We start from the raw sequence: 20243 nt of genomic DNA, 5'->3' as shown, positions 1-20243 counted from the left end.
ATGATTTCCTCTGACAAGCCTGCAGATTTCTGATGAGCAAAATGGCTAAACTTAATGAAGCATTTTATACTTGTAAATACTTTACTCCAGTTCCTCAAAATCATCAAGAAATGTCTTCCATGAGCCATGGTTTAGAAGAATCACAGAAATTAAGAGCTGAGTGAGACTTAATGGGTCTCCTTGCACCCGTTCTTTTCCTGAATCAGTACAGAACTGATTCATACATTTATTATTTAAGCAGTTTATTGTTCCTTTCAGTGCAATAAGGCACTATAAAGGACAGCAGGGTCAGATTATAGACCCCAAATCAAAAGGTCAGCATTTCTTTCCACTAAAATACAGACACTAAATTAGAAATAGATTTTTTTCTCTGTGATAGAAAGAAATACAGGCATACCTTGGAGATATTGTGGGCTCAGATCCAGACCTTTTTGCTGGTGGAGGGTGTTGCCTTCAATTTGTAAAAAACATATCATCTGTGAAGTGCAGGAAAGCAAAGATTAATAAAACGAGGTATGAAAATTCTAAGAGTTTTGAGATTCGTTTCAAGTTTGTAATTTCTGGTTGAAATGGAGCAGGGATTGCCTATAAAAGAAATAGAATTTTTAGTTAAAAAATACTTCAAAAAACTACAAACTTTGCTAGAAATGGCAGGAACAAGAGGGACCAAAACACATAAAATAAATAAATCTTTCCAACCTTAGCCAATAGCAATTGTATGAACAGGTAGACCATACCAGAGACATAAGTATAATTTCACCCTTAGCTACATGAACAAGTAAAGGAAAAAGAGGGAAGGGTATAAGATAGGTGTCTCACATAAAATCTATGAGTCTGGAGGAAAGAGATCAGTTTATATGGAAAAGTCTTTTTCTTCTCTGATGCCTGCTTTCCTCCCCCCAGACAATGTGGTAATCCTGGTACAGTACAATAGGCTTTGTACTCATCTATCCCTTTTCACTTGCATCTCCCAGACCACCCTATATACCAAAAACTTGGGAAAAATACATCAAGTCAAAACCATAGAATCTGATAGAAGCACTATCCCCTAGCTGTGACACCAACACAAAGTGTCTTGTGCTCCTAGTAATCCACCCATCCCCTGGCTTCAGTGCCCACAGTGGGATACAAAGGAAGCACCAAGTAGCAGAGGATCCTCTTTGTTCCTTAGAACTTGGCCTCAAAAATTTTTTTTTTCAATCATCTGACTTTCTGACCCTTTCTCTCTTTCTTCCTATCTCACTTTTTCTAAAACTCTCACCATGGTAATTCTCTGCCCCCATTCAGACCTTGAATGCAATAACCGCTTTTTTGCTACTCATCACTACTTACCCAATTTAGGATCCATGATCTATTGGCACGATCTCTCCCCTGAAAATGTTTTTAATCCCATTATCCTCTCTTCTTCAGTTAAAATCACCTGGGAAATTCCCAATCCCAGTTAATCCTACTTTCTTGCACATGCTTCCAAGAGCTGAACGAGGCTAGAGCCCATAGCCTCAATTTGAAATTACCACCATGAAGCCCAATTGGGCAGCCTGAAGTCTTACTATATTTTCCTAATTCCCTTCTTTACTTTCTGAGAAAATACATCAATCCCTCTCAACTAACTTTCAATTTCTAATCTAATTTCTAATCTAACTTCCCAGTTCTCATCTAACTTCTTTACATTATTCAAATGATTGCTTAAATATTTCTTCAGAGGAGCCTTCCCTTATCACCTCATCTAAAATAGCCTCTCCTCGGTCACACTTTATTGCCCCACTTTGCTTAAGTCATCTTTATAACACAATTACTTGACATCACATACACATATATACATACATATATATGCGTATACACATACAAATATATAGTATTTGCATATTGGCTGACTTTCTTCGCTAGATCATAAATTCCATAGAGACAGGAAATTTATCCTGTTCACCCTCATCTAACACAATATTGACATATTGACATTTTGTGCAAAATAATTTTTGCTGCAGGGGACTGTCCTGTTCATTAGGATGTTTAGCAGCATCTGTGGCCTGTACTGCTTATATACACCCACCTTAGTTATGACAGTCAAAAATGTCTCTTGACATTGCCAAATCTCCCCAGGGGCCAGGCAGGGGCAAAATTTCTCCTAATTGAGAACTGCTGTTCTAACAGAATGCCTGGCACATAGTGTGTGTTAAGTAAACATTTCTTGAATAAATGAGTGAATACTGACCAAACCATAAGCCACAAAAAAACAAGAAGTAATATAACTTATTGTTCTAACTTCTAGCAGAACATTCAATATCTGTATATATACATTCAAACCAAAACCTCAATGAGATAGCATAGATATTTAAAAAATAATAATAGCCTGCCCCTGTGACTCTAATTTGCAGCCAGCATTCAAATCCTGTTTTTTTTTTAATCCTCCAAAAATTACTGCACAGCATAGCAATCCTCACAGATAAGACGTTTCTCCTCACACATATACATTAGCAACCAGTGCCTTTAAAATGGAAAAAAAAGTATATCTCAGCATAGTAACTTCATGCTCCATTTATATCTTCTATTCCCTGCCCCATTGTTTGATCCATGTTCATTCCGAGTAAGCCAATTAAAAAATTAATATTTGCTCTTGATCATCATTTCTGGTAATTAGTAAAATTATTACCTTGCAATTTTCTTTTATAATAATTGTTTGAGTTACAGAAGAAAATTCATTCTGTCACACTGTGACCAGATGTTACTAAGGCCTTGAAATAGTACTGTGTAAAAGTCTTGAGTTATAGTGACATACATACTAGAAACAAAAAGATTATACAAGCAGATGTCTGAAACAGAACCTATAGGGAAGCAGGGTTAGCACTACAAATTGAAGATTTCCAACAGTATTTACATATCATATGATGGTCTACTAGTGAGAACATTAATAACTGTGATTGAAGACTTATTCACTTATTCAAACACAGTAGTCCCCCCTTATCCACAAGGAATGTATTCTAAGACTCCCAGTGGATGCCTGAAACTCTATATACAGTATATTTTTTCTCTACATACATACCTACGATAAAGTTTAATTCATAAATTAAGCACAGGCAGAGATTAACAACAACAATAATAAAGGTGAACAATTATAACAATATAGCATAATAAAAGTTCTGTGAATGTTCTCTCTCTCTCTCGTAACTGAGACAGCTACTGACTAATGGGCAGGTAGCTGGACACAGGGCTGATTCATGTCCTGGGTGGGATGGAATGGGTTGGCACAAGATTTGAGCACGCTACTCAGAATGGCACACGATTTAAAAATTACAAATTGTTTATTTCTGAAATTTTCCATTTAGTATTTTTAGATCATTGTTGGCCATAGGTAACTGAAACTGCAAAAAGCAAAGCCACAGATAAGGAGAGGTTACCATATACAAAATTTTTTATTCCCAAAGTGGTACCTTGTTACTTAAACAATGAACTCTGGTTCTCAAAGATGAATAGTTCTGAAGTGAAATAAATATTTTCTAATTCTGGAAAAGGTTTCTTATGGGAGTTATGTGTTCATGATTTGAAATTGAAAGACTCAGCTATAAAACAAATAGGCATAATATCTATCACAATATTGCAATCATTGTTCACAAAAATAGTGCTGATTAAATTCGCCATGCAAGATAATCTAGCTTCTATAAAGTTTTGTTTGTACTTCAAAAGAATATGTACTTTGAAGTTGTGTTCAGAGTTCTACACATGTCAATTAGATAAAAATGTGCTCACGTTGTTCAAATCTCCTATATCCTTTCTGATGTACGTTTTTGCCAGCCTGTTATGTCATCTATTGAGAGAGTGGTATTAAAATTTTCTGTACAGTTATGAATTTATCTATTTTATCTTTTAATTCTATTTTTACTTCTCGCATTTTGAAGCAATTCAAGTGCATATGAATATAGGACTATTATGTTTGACTCATGAGTCGACACTTTTATCATGAAATGTGTCTCCTTTCTTCTAGTAATGTTTGTCTTAGAGCCTACTTTATCTAATATATATATGAGAACTTTGGATAATGTTGATTGGTATATCTTTTTTATACATTTACTTTCAATGTTTCGGCATCTCCGATATTTTTAATGTCTCTCGTAAACAGCATATAAATGGATTATGTTTTGTTCTGTCTTTGATCTTTTAAATGAAACATATGATTTATTTATATTTATCATAATTATGATACATTTGGGTTAAAATATATCACCTTACTATTTGGTACCCGTTTGTACCACCTTTTCTTCTCCTGCCTTGCCTTCATTTGAGATGAGTATTTTTATTATTCTATATCCCCACTCTATTAGCTTGGTAGTTATATGTTTTTTAAACTTTTCCTTTATTACTTACCACATAAAAATGCCTCCTTGACTTATAAAAATATAAACTTGGTACTTTTACGCACTTCTTTGATATTGAAAGAGCCTTTGAATACCAACTCAATTTCTCTTCCTCTCAACTTACATTATTATCCTGTATTTTAATTTGACGTAATATTAAACTCTGTAAGACATTATCATCACTGTTTTATAGTGTTGGTAACCATTAAATTGGTCCACAAATTTACCTCTTTCATTACTCTTTATTTCCTTCTATATTGCCCAAATTTCTATCTAGGATTATTTGCCTTTTGCCAAAACAATAGATTTTGTATTTCTTAAATTGGTGACTAATTTTCTCAGTTATTTACTTTACATTTTTATTATTTCATTTTCATTTTTGAAGGTTATGTTTGCTGAGTACACATTCTAAGATCATAGAATTTTCCTTCAGTATTTTCAAAGTGTCAAAAATTACATTGTTTGGGATTTCTACTGTCTCTGTGTGGAGGTACATGTCATTTTCCTTGTTTAACTTTTGAAGGTAATTCGTTTTTTGGGAGGGGAAGATGCTACTTTATAATTTTTTTCTTTCCTTTGATTTTCAGCCATTTTACTATGATGTGCCAAAATATTTTTATTTTTATTTTTATTTTATTTTATTCTTTCTGCTTGGGGAAACTTAGGGATTCTTGGATCTGTGGCTTGAGATCTCTGCCTGCCCACATCCATGCTCTACCTCCCTCTGTGGGAAGCTGACCCAAGGATTGGATTACAACAGCTCCCATGCCCTCTGGTTTCCAACAAGGCGCTTCAGTAGATCAGAAGGAGGCAGAAGAGGTCAGGGTAAATATTCCCCTGGTTCCCATTGTGGAAGGCACCTTGTGTTTGATGTATCCCTTCACAAAAGGTCAGTGTTTCTCTCAAAGTGGCCTTCTCCACATAACCATTTAAGCTTCTCTTTCCCCTCAAACTTCTCTTTTTGAGAAAAAATAGGATTTGTTGAAAGTATATTTTAAAAGGAGATGCCCACACTAAGGAAGGCTGCAGCCCTGTGGAATTCAGGAGGTGAAGAGATAAGATAATACACTCCAAAAGGAGGGGTGGTTTTCCAGCCAGAAGTGTTGTAACCCCCCTCAAACTTCTGTACCTAGAAGAGGTGACAGCTCCCAGGTTCTTGTAATGTCACTTGCCATTCACCTGCCCACACTTTTGTAATTAGTCCCTTTGTAAGTGGGCCCCCTTCAATTTATGCTAATTTGAGTGTGCCATCTGATTATCTTGGCAATCTGACTGATACACTAACTAGTACCAGAAGTAGCCTATGATGGTTAATTTTATATCAACTTGGCTAATTCATGGTGCCCAGATATTTGGTAAAACATTATTTTGAATGCTTCTCTGAGGGTATTTTTAGATGTGGTGTACATTTAAATCAGTGCACTTTGAGTAAAGCAAGTTGCTCTCCATAATGTGGATGGGGTAATCTAATCAGTTGCAAGCCTGATTAGAACACAAGGCTGACCTCCCTCAAGCAAAAGGAATTCTGCAAATGGCCTGCTGACTTCATCAGCAACATGAGCTCCTCCTGGTTCTACAGCAGACTACCTTTGGACTTGAATTGCACCTCTTTCCTGAGTCTTCAACCTCCTGGTCTTCCTCATCAGATTTTAGATTCACTGACCCTCCACAAATGTGTGAGCCAATTCCTTAAGATAAATCTCTCTGTCTCTCTCTCTATATATATCTATATATCTATATCTATCTATATCTATATCTATATTATATTTATATCTATCTATATCATTTATATCTATATCTATATCTATTTCTATATCTATATCTATAGATAATTTCTTATTGGTTCTGTTTCTTTGAAGAACCCTGACTAATATAGAATATTAGGAAGTAAAGCCTGAGGAAGTAGATCATCAAACATTAACACTGGGACTCGATTGTTTCTATACTCAAGGAGCACATGAAAAATCTTCTTGCTGAGAAGCAATTGGGCATGAGCAGTTAATGGCATGAAGTGACATGAGTATTCATATCACAAGAGGATGCGACGTAGGTGGAGGGCAAGACATTGGAGATCAAGTGACTGTAGCACTTAGTCTCAAAGGCAACAGAAGATTGTACAGTCCCCTGGCATCTTATAATAAAGTATGGAATATATATATATATATATATATATATATATGAATATAAAATTAAGAACATGCATTGAAAAATTAAGAGGTCTTCATGATGGGTTTGAAGGAATTCCTTCTCTCTCCAAATTGTACAACATGACACTGATCCATCACATTGGTGACATTACATTGCCAATCACAGGGCCCATATAAATGTAATAGGTGTGTAGTTTAAAACATGCTCACTGACAATTAGAGGTGACCCTTCAGCTACTGTATTATTCTAATGTAAGAACATGTTGGTCATATAACCTACCTGAAGCCACAAACATTAGTCATGATCAGTCTCCTTTATATAAGATGGTGAAGTTAAAAGCGGGACAGGATCAAGTAACATAAAATGGCTGTAATATTCCTGCCTCTGTAGCTGGTCAAGAGGATGAATGTTGAGGAGCAAAAGAAGTATACTGTACCATGTTTCTGAACTATTCCTTGTGGATTCTCCCATACCCACTTCTATCTGCTTCCTGTAGTAACTGTGACTAATAAAGATCTTTCATCACTTATGGAAGATCTTCAGCTATTATTTCATCAAATATTGCTTAGGTCTACTTTCTCCGATCTCCTTTTGGAACTCCAATTATGTATGTAAGACATTCTCACAGTATTCCTTGTGTTTCTATGCTTTCTCATATATTTTGTTCATTTATTTCCCATTATTGATATTTTCTTATAGACTAATTTTAAAATTTTACTTATTAAATCTTCAGCCTTGTTTAAACTACCTTAGAACCCATTCTTTAAGTTTTTAATTTTGGTTATGGTATTTCCTACTTCTGGAAATTCCATTTGGATATTTTTTACAGCTTACAGTTTTCAGTCTTGTCTCCTTGAATACATTAAGCGCAGTTATTTTTAAGTCTATTTCTCATATAGTTCATCATCTAGACCCCAGGTTGGGCTGTTCCTATTGTCTATCGATTATGATAATGTTGTTTTGTCTTTTTATGTGCCTAGTTATATTTTATTGTGCACCTGATGATGTATGTGAACAATTATATATCTAATTTGAGGTCTAGGATGATGTTTTCTTCCTCCAGAAAGAATATATATTTGTTTCTGGAAGGTAGTTAGAGGCATTAGCAATGCCAGATCACCTTAATTCAATTCCAAGGATTGAAATGGTTTAAAACTGTGCTTCAGTCCTGGAAAATTCAAGCTTTGTTATTTTACAACCTTACCTTGGAGGGCGTGATCCTTGGAATCTCAACATGAAGTATGATTCTTACTGGAGACCTCCCTTGGCAAGCCATGGAAACTGAATATTTCATCCAATGGCCCATGAGCAAAAGGCTTTGAATTTTCTCACAACCAGGTGAAAAGTTGTCCCAAATGCTCAGCTCATTCTTCTAGGTTTCATTCCTCTCTTAGGTCTTAGGTCCACAATTTCCACCCACATTGTTAAAGATCCATTCCTTTGAGCAAAAGCCTATTATATTTTGTACTGCCTTCCTAGTTATCAGTGAAAGGGTTGGTCCTAATTACTTAGACTACCATTACAGAAGCCTTTAAATATAATTTGAATGGTTTGTAAAATGGGTCTAAATGTTTTATCAGTTACTTCTATGAAGAATACTTCTCAACAATAGATTCTATTAAGATTTTGAGGACAAATAATTATTAAAAACTCTCAAATTGGAATTTTTAAGCATAAATCAGAATATAAAATGTTATGGTCATGAAAGCGAGATTGAGGGCTTCATTAAACCATTTGGAAGATTTTATTTGGAAGTTTTTACAAATTCAATTTTTAACATCTTTTCTACTTTGTTTTTTTCTTATAATTATATAATGTAAAGAAAATATTTTAAACCAAAGATGAAACCAAAGGCCTTTTAGTTTACCCCAATATACCATGTAAATATTATCATCTTTTATATTTGGACCATGGCATCAAAAAAGTTTAAAAGGACTGTCCTACAAATATTTCACTTCTTTTTCTCCTTTCTAGTAGAACTAACTTTTCACTATAAAATATGAAAATGCCAAACCCATGTTTTCCTATGCATTTTGCCAAGGAAGAAATCACCATGGACAATGGAACCCTAGAAGATTCCTGGCCATTTGAGGGAAAGATTTGCCTTCCTAAAGAAAAAATGATCAACCCAAGTCAAGGCCACATGTGAGCATGAGAATAAATATTGCCAGGGGCTGTAGGCAGCTTCTAGAAGCTGAAAAAGGCAAGGAAATGGACTCTACCCTAGAGCCCCCAGAAGGAATACAATCCTGCCGGCAGACCCATTTTAGACTTCTGACTTCTAGCACTGGAAAATAGTAAGTTTTTGCTGCTTTAAGCCACAAATTTTATGGTAATTTGTTACAGCAGCAATATGAAACTAATACAGTGGTTAAGAACTTGGGTGATGCTCTCAGACTACCTTAGTTTAAATCCTTCTTCTACTTACATATGTAATCTTAAGCAAATTAACTTACGATAACAGAACCGAATATGCTGGGTAGTTGTGGGTTTAAATGAGGAAATCCTTGGAATCATCTGGAACTTAGTAATTTTTAAATAAGTGTAACTATTGTTTGGCTAGAACTTATAATTTAGAGTATTTTTAACTTCTCTCCTATAAATCTAATATTTTATTTTTTATATAGTCAGCGAAGAGGTGTGTAGGAGCATCCACTTTAGGAGTTATGTATACAACATCTCATTTGATCCTTACAACCAACCGTGAAAAAGGTATAATTTTAAGTTTTCATATGAAAAAAAAAACTGAGGCTGTGGGAGGTTAATTTTTCAAAGTAAAATAGTGGACAAACCAAAGCGGTTTGTTTACCACTGCATTAACCACACTTATTTGCTGCATGATAATCAACAAATATATGCAAATAACCACAACAGCGGACACTCAATCAATAACGTGAAGTTTAGACTAACACTAGGTCACCCTATCTGATCCACACTGACACAATTCCTAGCTCATCAACAGCTATCCCCAGTTTCCAGAACGGTCGGAGGCTTCGGAGAGAGGCCACTCCCCCCCCCCGCCCCTCCACCCCCATCGCCTGGAATTCTGCGGGCGCTCTCAAGCAGGCAGCGTTGCTGCGACACAAAGGCGGGTCTTACGTGAGGACCGCCCAGGGTCGTAAACCCAGGCGGGTTCATCCTGGAGACCAGTGCGCGGCCGCGGATCTGGACCCGCCTGTCGCTCCGCCCCACCGGGAGAGTTGGTGCCACCATGGAGGAGTATCATCGCCACTGCGAAGAGGTACCGCCCCTCGGCCGCCTGCAAAAGACCCCCGCCCCCGCCCGCTTCAGCGCGGGGTCTTAGCCTGCTGGTCTCCCAGCGCCCGGCAGCCCCGAGAGTTGGGGGGCGGCGTCCTCTGAACTTGGATCCTTTTCTTGGGGCCGGGGATCTCCTCCGCTAGTCCCCGTTTCCCCACCCAGAATCCTGGAGGGTGGGCTGAGAGTCGGTGTGGCAGGGGTGGCCAGGAGCTCTTGAGGCCGGCAATGGGGTCGGGGCCGAGGATTTGAAGGCCTGACTCGCGGTGTGTGGGGTGGGGATGGGGTGGAGGGCGCCGCCCGTCTGCCGGCCAGGCCTTGGAAACCGGTTTTCCCGGCTGGCTGCTTCCTTCATCCCTGGGGGTCCCTAAAGCAAGTGCCACCGCCCTGAGAGCAAGGCCCTGGTGGTATAGCCACTCCACCTCCCTGGCACTCTTGCCTGGGTACGCTGAACGAGGTGCTTTATGGATTTTGAGCCCTTGCTTACTGACTCAGTCTTCTCATATCTTCACCAGAACCCCATGATGTCAGTTGGTATCTTCCTGTTACTTATGGGGACTCTGACTTTCATGGTGGCTAAGTGACTTTCCCAAAGTTCAAACTGCCAGGAATGAGAGATCCTCCATTTGAACCCAGGCCTCTGACCACTCAACTACAACTCTGGCTTCACATAAATCAGTAGGAGGATGAGGCCTGTTGGATCCCAGCATATCCTGTGACAGGCCTGCTGCAAGGGCAGAATAGACAAAGACATTTTCTGTCCAGTGTTAGCTACAGGTGAACAGAGTGGTGAAGAAAAAAGGAGGGGCACATGGTGGAGGTATAGCATAAAATGATATATTATTAGATCCCTGGAAGGAAGGAGTTTCTGGTCCAGCCATGTTTAGGATCTGGGCTTCTGCAGAAGGTAAAACCACATTAAAATTAATTAGTTCTGTGATGCAGGTAGCACACATACTTACAAGTTAGTGGTAAAGTATTCTTACTTTAGAAATTGATCCACAAGCAATTTCACGCTCAGGCATATCCCTCAGCAAGTGCTATCTCCTGATTCCTAAGAGGGCTCTGTAGGGTAGTACTTCCTAAATATGTGTATTTAAAAAGAAATAAAATTACATGTGTTACCATGGCCATCCAGTACATCCTAATTATTTGGTGATCTTCCAAATCAGAGTGAAATGGACAGCCTTTAATTTGTATAAGATGAGGACCTTATTTTAAGGTAAAAGGATCATTTTAATAGGGTTAAAATGTGACGCTTGTCTTCATATTCCTAATTAGGGTATTTTTATTCCTTTGTTGGGTAATTCTGTGGTGTAATTGAGTTTAAAACATTTTACATGTATATTACATCTATATTCAAGACAAGACTTATTCTCAGAATTTACTTGTTTTTTGATTTAATTTTAAGTTGTACAGTGGGATTTACAAAACTGCTGATGTCATAAAGCACCTAAAAATGTCTTCATGGAAACATCATGTATTACCTGAAATATGATGGTATCGATTTCAATCTCAGTTAAAATATCCCAGTTCTCTACTCTAGGACAGACATTTGGATGTCATTAATAGTTGCTTTTAACGCAGGGGTCCATCAAGTCATTCCAAAGGAAAGGCTGAGTTGCCAGACTTATTATGTAGTATTAAAGTGACATTAATTTAGAATGATCAAGTATTTTTATAATCTTTTATTCAGGAGAGCCATATTTTTACCTAGCATAAGTTAAAAACAAAATTGAAGTAATCTATTAAGCATCCTATTCTTATGGATGCCTCATTCTCACTTTGCTGCAGCCATCTCCCATATACTGATAACACATCAGTATACCTACCTTCTGCTGTTTCCTGTGCTTTACAATGCAATGGTTCTCAATCTAGGGTGTTCATCAGAATCGCTAGTAAGACGTGGTTCCATAGTGCAGCGGTTAGCATGTCTGCTTTACACACAGAAGGTCCTGGGTTCATGCCCCATTGGAGCCACAGTCCATGGTCTACGGCCATGCCACCCTGAACAAGCCTGATATCTGATCTCAGAAGCGAATCAGGGTCGGGCCTCATGAGTACTTGGATGAGAGACCACCTAGGAAGACCAGGTGCTGTAAGCATAAATAATAATTTTAAAAAAGAAAAAGAATCACCAGTAAAGCACTTTTTAAAAACTACATGGTTACCCAGGCTCTGCCTCAGACCTAATGAATCAAAATCTCCAAGGAGGTAGGTTAGGAAAGTATTCTGTAATTTTAAGAGTTCAAGGTAGGATTCTAGCAGCCTCAGTAGACCGGATGCCCCTTATCACTATGGTCTCCTATCACTAACACTTGTCTAGGCCAACCTAGGGGATTCTCTGTATCATCATGGTTACAAATAAAGGAAGTCTCTGTTGAAATCAGCTTTATCTTTTGTTTTCCCCCTTTAGGTTGGCTTCAATGCAGAGGAAGCCCACAATATTGTTAAAGAGGTGAGTTATACATCTTGTTCATTTTGAAGCCTTCTGCATTGATTGTAGTTTTAAAAAGCTGTGTTTTGACTTTCAGTACAAAGTTAGAAACCTTAGTATTAAAACAAGATTTTTAATATTTGTTTGCTAACTCTTTATAGGAGTGCTTCTGTTTTGTTGTATGCCGTTAGGCATCCTGGGCCTCACTCTGAAAGTGATGTTAAGTATGAATCTAGGAAACTGGTTTGCTGTTTTCTAAAATTGATGCCGTGTTTGGAACAAAAGAACTTTTATCCCAGTAGACCAAGTATCGCTTTAAATATTAATATTATAAAAGTATTATACTTTTATATATATGTAAATTTGTATATACATGTCCTATAGTTATATGTGTGTGTATGTTAAATAAAGACCCAAGAAATATCTGTCTTTGCTCATTATATGCTTTTCTTTTACCCCAATATAATCAGAAAAATAATCACTTAATACCTTTGAGACACTGGTACGATAGAAATCAAAATCTTAAGAAAAATATTTGAAACATCAAATCTGACCCTTCTGTTAAGCAAATAGAAAAGTAGTTCTCTCTAGGAATCAATTCCGGCATGAGATTATTTTAGGGGCATCACATGCACTATGGGTAAGATATTTATGAATACTTTTAATAATCCTGAGTCATTTTTAACTGTGCCAAATCCTAGGAAAAAATGAGCTGGCTCTACCTGCCTTTAGTCTGGGCTGGATTGGCTTGCCCTCTCAGCATTGAGTGCCTCATCAGTCTGTCCTGAGACAGTACCTCATCTTCCTTAATGTTCTGGGACACAGACTCACCCAGAATTCAATTAGGGCTGGCTTTGTATAACTAGAAGCAACTTGAGGCCTAGACAGGCACCTGAAAATCCTGCCACATTTTAATAGTTCATAATTATGTATCAGAACAATGTAGCCCAGGAATATTTAATTTTTAAAACAGAATGCAAATGTTTTCAAAACCTTGGGAATACAAAAGTACAAACGAAGGCTTTTGGGAAGTGAAAGAGGGGATGGAGGTCATGGGAAGGGCAGGAGTAACAACAACCTCATTGTCAGGAGGGACGGTCTTTGGTTGATGGAACATGAAGAAAAGGATGCTGGGTTATTTGAGAAGCCTTTTAAATAGTGCCTTTTCCCTTACATTCTGAGCCAAATGAAAAGACAAAAGAGTCACTAGAAAAAAATAAAATTTCACCTTTATTATTGGTAAAGGCTGGGTTGGAGATTGGAGCTTGTTTTGTTAACTCTCTACCTGTTCAATTCAGACCTACCTTGGAAGAGGCATCCAAGGGAAAGACTGAGTCAGCAGAGAGACACATTTAGCCAGGCTACTGCCTTTTGTTGGTCTGGTTGCAGAGGGAAAGAGAAACCAAATACTCACATCCAAGGCAGTTGGGAGATTGGCTCTCCCAAATGAGAATGGTGTAATAACAATTGTCACTTACCAACCAGATAACTCACAAGAGGCCAAAAATGTTAAGGAAGAATTCTCTGTGTGGAGGGAAATGCCAGGAGTAGAAAAGAAACATGCTCCTAATGGTGCAAATATATTCAAGTAAAAATAGTGAATTCACTATATTGAGGGAAGGGAGGAGATAGGTGGCAGGTGGTCTGAGGGAACTAAATTTTCATCTCTTATAGCAGGAGCTCTAGGGATGATGTCTATAATTTGTAAATCAAGAAATAGTGATGTAAACATTATTTGGAGATACGTAAGTAACCCTTAGAAGAAATAAAAAAAAAATTAGTTCTCTGATGGTATTTCCTCTAGGGAGTGACACTGGGGAAGGGGCAGGGAAGGGATTCTCACTTTTCATTGTAAGATCTTCTCTTCCACTGGAATTTTAAAACCATGTTCATGTGTTATTATTATGTTTTCTTAAATTAAAAGAGCCACGCTTCTTAAACTGGGATACACATACTCGGTGGTGGCTGGATGAGGTGGCTGGGTGTCTTTTAGAGGATCAGTTTTACTTCAATACTTGGCAAGAGGTAGTTAAGTAATATCAATAATTTAACCAAAAACATTTTTAATGAAAAAACTGACGCTATGAAGTCAAAAGCAGGTTTCACTTGAATTTTTATATGTAATATGAGACTTCAAAGAAATCTTGTGTTTGCTACAAGTGACTTTCAGTTCTATGTCTATCCTCTCCCCTGCTCTCTTCCCATGAGCCAACTCTCTTTGCCTTAGAGGCACTGGAAAGACTTGAGAAGAGAGGGAGAGAGCACTGTTTTAAAATGTTTCAGCACTTTCTAGACGCTTACACAGTTTCAGTGGGTATTTCTGTTTTCTTTATCGCTTGCTGATTTCTTCTTTCCTTAGATTTCTTGTTCTGAACCCCTATGATAATATTTTTCCCTCTGAAGTCTTGGAGCCACTCACTTATCAGTGATATGCATATGTTTTATTTATTGTCAGTAATAGAATTTGCCCACAAACAAATTCTCAAAGAAAAATTGAGTTACTGATGGAGTTAACATGGAACTTAGTCTAAAATAGATTTGATTTTAGATGCCCAGAGAGTCTATCAAAGGCAGTATTACTTCAACAACAAACATTTACTGAGTGCCTGGCATGTGCCCGCATTCTGAGTTTGGCCCTGGGAGTACACACAGGTTAGGACCTCATTACCTACTGAACCTCCTGGTTAATAATACATTTAAGAAAGCTAAATGTTAATTCATAGTAATTAGCAGGCTTATTTACAGCGGGATCCACAGCCTTGTGATGTTTTCTGAAGTTTAGATAGCCCAGAAGAAAAACAAGTGCTCTTAGTTTCCCGTCAAGGAAAGTCAGTCTAGGGAGAGGAAAAGATTTGCCCAAAGGTCAACGGCTTGAGGATGGTAAAGCCAGAATTAAAACCCTGTTGCACTGACCTTTGGACCACTTGCCCTCCTAACTCCGTCATGTAATTGAACACTAGGAGAATAATATGAGCCCTGTTTTTTTCTTCAATCCTTCTAAATTTAACTCTTTTTCTTAAACATTATCTCATTAGCGAAGTTATGCTATCCAGCTTAACATTCCATATTAATTAGTGCCTTTATGAATTTTTATTAAAATCTAATTGTAGTAAATGATCTATGTGTGTGTGTTTGTGTGATTTAGCTGAATTCTATAAGTGAATGAGTGCTTTATTATCTAGGCTCTATCACTTGAATATAAAATAATAGCTGCAAAATAAGTCAGAGAAAGACAAAGACCACATGATCTCATTTATACATGACATCTAAAAAAGCCAAACTCACAGAAACAGAGAGTAAGGTGGTCATTGCCAAGAACTGGAGGGTGTGGGAAATTGGGAGGTGTTGGTCAAAAGGTTCAAATTTCCATTTAGTAGATGATTAAGTTCTGAGGACCTAATGTACTAGGTGGTGACTATAGTTAACAATGCTGTATTGTATACTTGGAAGGTGCTGAGAGTAGATCTTTTTTTTTTAATTATCAGAAATCTTTTTATTTAATTATTTATTTTAAAGCCTACAGCACCTGGTATTCCTAGGCAGTCTCCCATCCAAGTACTAACCAGGCCCGACCCTACTTAGCTTTCAAGATCAGACAAGATCAGATGAGATTGAGCATGTTCAGGGTGGCATGGCGAAAGACTGAGAGTAGATCTTAAATGTTCTCACTGCACATGCAAAAAATGGTGATATGTGAAAAGATGGATTTGTTAACTTTATCATGGTAATTATTTCACAATATATATATGTGTCAAATCAGCACATTGCACACCTTAAACTTATATGATCTTATTTGTCGATTATATCTCGATAGAACTTGAAAAACAAAATAAGCAGTGATGATAATGACAACGAAGATAATATCTAACATTATTTATATACTTACTCTATGGCAGTCACTGTGTTTGAGCACATGGCCCTCATTATGTCATTCCATCCTCACAACAACCTGAATCGATGAAGCTGTTATCTCTCCTTTAAGGATTAGGAAAATAGGGTCTTCAAGAAGTTAAGTCACTTGCAAATTGTTGCACAATGATTAGGTGGCAGCGATGACTTTAAAACCTAAGATTGTGATACTAAACCAGTGCTCTTAATCAGGTATCGGAAGTGGAAGCAAGTAAGCACTGTGGAAAATTATTTAACTTTCCCTTTCTAGAGCACCTGAAAAGTAGCGTTTGTTGATGATTTACTTTTACTAGCAGGCGTGCTAGTTTTATAGCTAAGCAATTACTTAATATGAATGAGAATGTAATTATTATACATGAAATTAAAATTTTAAATTGGTTTCGTTCTTTGTTTTAGCATCTGAAACCTAGTTCAAATCTCAATGGTTTCAAAGCCATTCTTTAACCAATTGATATCACCCTTTTTAAATCTCCACTCTTCGTAATTCTTTTATGACATATCTTATCACCCTTGATTAGTCTTCCTTGTGTTATATAGTTCTCTTATTAGTTTCTCTGCTAGATTAAGTTCTTTACAATGGAAGCCATACCATATTTATCTTTATGTGGCCCATAGTATCACCTAGAGTGAGACAATACGTGCAGAAACGCTTTGAAAATCCTTAAACAATTGCAGTGCACAGTAAATACTCACCAGATACATATTTTCTAAGATACTTTAATGGGTTGTAAATGCATTTTATATTTTGAATACATTTTTGCTGCAATTTGTGTTTAATTTGTTTAATTGTCCTTTGTCCTTTTAGTGTATAGATGGAGTTTTGGGTGGTGAAGATTATAATCAGAACAACATCAACCAGTGGACCGCAAGCATAGTGGAACAATCCTTAGCACATTTGGTTAAGCTGGGAAAAGCTTATAAATATATTGGTAAGTATTGGTGTCCTTCCTCACAAGTTTACTCGCCTTTGTCCTTGTGGGTTTTTTTTTTTCTGAATTTAGAGACTATAAATGAATTGTAGACACTCAAGTCATATACTAATAGGATATGAGGGACTTCTCAATTATTCATCCAAAGATAATATATGGTAATACTTAAAAGATGGAGATCTTTTGCTACACCAAAGCAGTTTAAGCTCCTGCCAACCATATACTTGTCCTTGGTTGCATCTCCTTTTACATTTGCATCAGTTATCTCTTTCCACCAAAACCTGCTGAGTTCTACTGTCTTCCTTTCAGTAGCCCCATGCCTCCTTGCATGTAGGACTGTGAAGTGCCACACAATAACTGTAAAGTAGGAATATTTTCTTCGTTTCTGTGTCTGAAAGTTGCCCATGAGATAAAGCACATAATATGGCCCAGAATTTTCCTGCTCCAGTGGTTATGGGCAACAGACTGGATGCAGTGAGAACAAAATCATGGTAGTAAATAAGATGAAAGGCCCATTAATTTTTTTTTCAATCCATTTTCTGAATTCTCTGTTTTCTGTTATTTTTACACCTTGTAAAGTTCTGAACTCAAACACTGAGATTGTGGATATCTTTTTCTTTATTTGTAAGTGTCTTCATTCTGTGACTTGATTTTTAGTGACCTGTGCAGTGGTCCAGAGGAGTGCATATGGCTTTCACACAGCCAGCTCATGCTTTTGGGATGTCACATCTGATGGTAAGAGACCTTAAGCTGATTCAAACAGAATCCAACTTCTGGCGAAGTCAAACAGTGCACTTATTATCAAATGCTTATTTATCTCTAATTAAATTCTGAAAAGACTGATAAAGTCTTTATTACAGAATTACTTTGAACCTAGTAACTGTGGTTTCAGACAAATGTGAAATGTGAAGATTTAACAGATTGTAGGAAGCAAGATATTAAAACCTATGAAAAATGTATATACATTCTCTGGTAATTTTGATGTTTTGCTGGTTTTTCTAAGTCCTTTTCTGTGTGTGTTTTTAGGAACCTGTACCGTAAGATGGGAGAACCGAACCATGAACTGTATCGTCAATGTTTTTGCCATTGCAATTGTCCTGTGACAGACTAAAAATGTTTTGGCTTTAAATTTGTCAGTGTATCCTTTCTAAAAAGAGTAACAGTTACTTATTAATGTGCTAGATGACACATGTGCAATATGCTTCAAAGCTATCAACAAAAACAATATTATAAGCAAGCAATCTCATAGTAAGTTGGCAGATTATCTCATATTCTATGTAGAATCACTTAGATAGGAAAAAAAATAATGTCAGCAAAAAACAAATGCAGAATCATGGCATGACATGAAAATACAATCATCTTTACACCAGCTTTTCACTAATGTTATGTACCTAAGGGGATAAGAAATTCATTCAGATAATAAAATTCTCTTTCAGTTTCAGAGAAGTTAACAGGGATAAATATAAGAACAAAAAGAACTGCAAGGATAAATCTGGAGAAAATAACAGTTAGCTAACACTTCTTAGCTTTTTATTTTCCTCAGTTGTACATATGACTTAGTGGAAAGTAATTGTTTTTTTTCCTATCAACTAATATTATAGTAGCAACTATTATTAACTTGATTATTATGAGAACTGTTAAAACAGTTTGTAAAATTACAAATTCTTAAATTTCCATCTGAGGATGAATTAAACCTGGTAAACTGAATTCTCTAGTTAAACAGAATGAGTTATAGTATATGATCAGAAATATATGACTAACAGCTGCCTTACAATTCACATATTCCATGTGTAACAAACATGTATTGAATGCTTGTTATGAGCATATTTCTCTGATATTCATTATCATTATCAATATGCTATTCAAATTCTAAGTTTCTTTTCGGTTGGACAACTAACATTTATGTTTGGGGAATAAAAAAAAAGAGTTCTTTTACAAGAGAGAAACAAAGCGAATCTGGTTATCCATGTAGAAGCAAGCAAAATGGAAAGCACATTGCTAACAAAATCATAGATGTAATATTAAAAAATTGCTCCTAGCAAGTAAAAAAATGCATAAAATATGCAACTGTTAACTTAAAAGCCTTATTAGCAGTCTAACTGTACAAGTAGTAAATTTTGTCATTGCTACATTTGTAAATAATTTTAAATACTTATGTGGGGTTCAAATTAAATGGAATAAACGTAAATTAAAAATATACAATCATTAGCAGGTTATTGAAAATCTCAGGGCTTATGAAATGTAGGTAAATTTATTAATAAAATAGAAGATGAAAAATTAAGGTACACAGCTGGTCACCAAATGCGAAATTGATCTGCTATTTAACCTTGAAAACAAAATCAAGTTTGCATGTTACCACTAACACTAATACAAATAGGGAGTGGAACTATGATTCATTGACTTTTGTGGGGAAGGAAAGCTTAGTATTAATACTGACAATATTAAGATCGTATTCTTGTAGGAATACTATGTGCATGTTTGATATTTTTCTGAGTAACTAATTGTTTGGTGTTTAAGAAGAATATTAAGAAAATGCAAAGGTAGAGTTTAATGCAGCGATCTACATTATTGGCATGTTGGAAATTCTCATAGTCATTACCTTTATGTTACTTTATGCTGCTGGCTTTAGTGCCCTTGAAGATTATAATAGTGACCAAACTATCTGTGCAGTTAAGACTAATTTTGATTATTATTGAGGCTTGATCTTAAAAGAATAATAATCGGATATACCTCGTGAACTTGCTGTCTGCTCTGATTCTGGTTAAAATATAATAAAGATTATCTTCCTGTGCTGTACTTTTGCTTCTGGATGATCATTGAATAGTGAAAGAAATGGCATTGTGCATACTCTTAAGAAATTCTAAATAGGAATGAGGAAGAGAAATGAATGTCAGACCATATAGATATATTGTACAGAATAAATACTGTTAAAATAGCAGCTCAAACTCAGGATTCACCATTATAACATAATTAATAGTTTCTATGCTCTTTATTTTATGATATCAATACAAATTTCATTTTGAAAAGTCAGTGTAAAACGTAGTCTATAACTATTTATTAGCTTTTAATGACTATTTTTGGCAAGGAATTTTGTCCTGTTTGCAATTTGCAATTGAGTTGTTGCATTTTTTTAATTAATGACTTTTAAGTATGTAAAATTAGGGTATTCAAATGTTAAGTACTAACTCAGATTTTTGTAAAGCTATAATTTTATGT

General features: G+C 36.3%; 1 protein-coding gene and 1 pseudogene across 1 annotated transcript; one reads left to right on the top strand and one right to left on the bottom strand.

Moving 5' to 3' along the window:
- The first annotated feature begins 9605 nt into the window (after nucleotides 1-9605).
- On the top strand, nucleotides 9606-19823 carry DYNLT3 (dynein light chain Tctex-type 3). The gene is made up of 5 exons (XM_016132737.2): nucleotides 9606-9738; nucleotides 12169-12210; nucleotides 16904-17027; nucleotides 17685-17762; nucleotides 18054-19823. The coding sequence occupies exons 1-5, from the start codon at nucleotides 9709-9711 to the stop codon at nucleotides 18128-18130; spliced, it is 351 nt and encodes a 116-aa protein (XP_015988223.1). The 5' UTR covers nucleotides 9606-9708; the 3' UTR covers nucleotides 18131-19823.
- LOC118608551 lies at nucleotides 15704-15832 on the bottom strand (annotated as a pseudogene).
- Nucleotides 19824-20243: the final 420 nt, after the last annotated feature.

This window comes from Rousettus aegyptiacus, unplaced genomic scaffold (assembly GCF_014176215.1).
Source record: "Rousettus aegyptiacus isolate mRouAeg1 unplaced genomic scaffold, mRouAeg1.p scaffold_m13_p_9, whole genome shotgun sequence".
NCBI lineage: Eukaryota > Metazoa > Chordata > Mammalia > Chiroptera > Pteropodidae > Rousettus > Rousettus aegyptiacus.
This window is presented reverse-complemented; position numbering and strand designations above follow the sequence as displayed.